The sequence below is a fragment of the Sciurus carolinensis genome, chromosome 17, assembly GCF_902686445.1.
Source record: "Sciurus carolinensis chromosome 17, mSciCar1.2, whole genome shotgun sequence".
Lineage (NCBI taxonomy): Eukaryota > Metazoa > Chordata > Mammalia > Rodentia > Sciuridae > Sciurus > Sciurus carolinensis.
In genome coordinates this window covers 9053379-9055212 of record NC_062229.1, presented here as the reverse complement: position 1 = coordinate 9055212, position 1834 = coordinate 9053379, and the positions used below count along the sequence as shown (strand labels likewise).

The 1834-nt window shown below is 40.5% G+C and overlaps 1 protein-coding gene across 1 annotated transcript; it reads right to left on the bottom strand.

Annotated features, from left to right (window-relative positions):
* Positions 1-538: 538 nt before the first annotated feature.
* Positions 539-1462, bottom strand: LOC124969093 (olfactory receptor 7D4-like). The gene has a single exon (XM_047531918.1). It carries the CDS (start codon positions 1460-1462, stop codon positions 539-541), a length of 924 nt encoding a protein of 307 aa, XP_047387874.1.
* Between the last annotated feature and the right edge of the window lie 372 nt (positions 1463-1834).

Sequence of the window (1834 nt, the reverse complement as noted above, 5' to 3'; positions counted from 1 at the left end):
TTGGTCTCTTCCCTTCAAATATTGTATGAGAGAAAATACATCAAAGAAATCTCTGCAGGAACAACAAAGTCATATAAGCAAAACAACAAACACACTGATGATTTTCATTTCTTCTAGGGAAAACAAAAAATGATACAATTCAGTAAAGAACATCAACATACTAGATATATTTTTTTCAGAAACCATGTCAGTACTTGACATTACAAGAAATAGCTGTGAGAAAATTGAAAAACAAGACAAAACCAAAACAACAACAACAAAAAGAATCCCTGCAAAACTGGAACATTATTGACTATGTATAGGGAAGAAAAATTAAAAAGGAATTACAAGAAATTAGAATAAAAAAATTAATTAAAAAAAGGAACTACTGAGTTGCTTGATAGAAATAGCATAAGAACATAGTTGTTGGCAATAGAAGAAAGTATAAATGTTTTACAGTGTGGAAAATGAGCCAGGATATTGAAATTTATAACATTTGTCTTAGGAGTGACAATGTCCCTTTAATTCTAAGGTAAGTGATCCATTAAAGATAAGAGACTTATCTGCTGAGGAGTCTCCTCAGGGCCCCCTTCACATCCTTATTCCTCAGGCTGTAGATGAAGGGGTTCAGCATGGGGGTGACCACAGTGTACATCACTGAGGCAATTGTACTTCCCTGTGGAGAATGGGCCACAGCAGAACTGAGGTAAACCCCAAGTGCTGTTCCATAGAACAAGGAGACCATACAGAGGTGAGACCCACAGGTGGAAAATGCTTTATACTTGCTATCAATGGAGGACATGTTCATTAAGGAGGAGACAATCTGAGAGTAAGAGAAGAGGATCCCAGTCATAGGAATCATGCCCAGAAGGGCAGTTGACACATACAAAAAGATGATATTGATGAAGGTGTCAGAGCTGGCTACCTTGAGAAGTTGAGCCACTTCACAGAAGAAATGTGGAATTTTGGTACCAATGGAGAAGGTCAGTCGCTTCATCAGTACAATATGAATTGGGGAGACCCAGAACATGATGAGCCAAGACATGAGAACCAGGAGGACACACAGCCGGGAGTTCATGATGACTGTGTAGTTCAAGGGGTGGCAGATGGCCACAAAGCGGTCATAGGCCATCACTGTCAGCAGAAAATTATCCACTCCAAGAAATGTAAGGTAAAAATACACTTGAATGAGGCATTCTTTGTAGGAGATGTCTTTGCTCTGTGCCTGGATGTTCATCAGCATCTTTGGGACTGTGGTGGTGATGAAGCAGATGTCTGTCAAGGACAGGTTGGAGAGGAAGAAGTACATGGGGGTGTGGAGGTGGGAGTCAGAGCTGACAGCCAGGATGATGAGCATGTTCCCAAGTACTGTGACCAGGTACATGGACAGGAAAATCCCAAAGAGGATAGGCTGCAGTGTGGGATCGTCTGAGAGGCCCAGGAGGAGGAACTGTGATAGGACTGTGTAGTTCTCAGCTTCCATGTTACTGGTGTATCTCTTAGAGGAGGTAAAGGTAAGTTTCAATGAACAGCCATCTGGAATCTCAGTTATCCCTTTAGAAGCTCTCCCTAGGATGGATATCCTTCATACTTTATTTTTCCTGCCAGTGGGTGTGACTTTCTCAGCCACGTGGCAGCTCATTTCTCTTTTAAAGTGTATAATCACATGGACTTTCTTTAAATTACCAGAAATCAAAAGTGGATATCCACATGTAAATGATTGTAATTAGCTTCCCACCACTTACCATGTAAAAATCCAACTCTGAATGGATCCAAGACATTAAAACAAGTCCTAAAACTTTGAAAGAACCATTGGAAAATGGATACTGTCATAGGCTATAATTTCTGGAATAGG

Coding starts and splice junctions, on each gene's coding strand:
- LOC124969093 (XM_047531918.1), bottom strand. CDS start 1,462: ATGGAAGCTGAGAACTACACAGTCCTATCACAGTTCCTCCTCCTGGGC.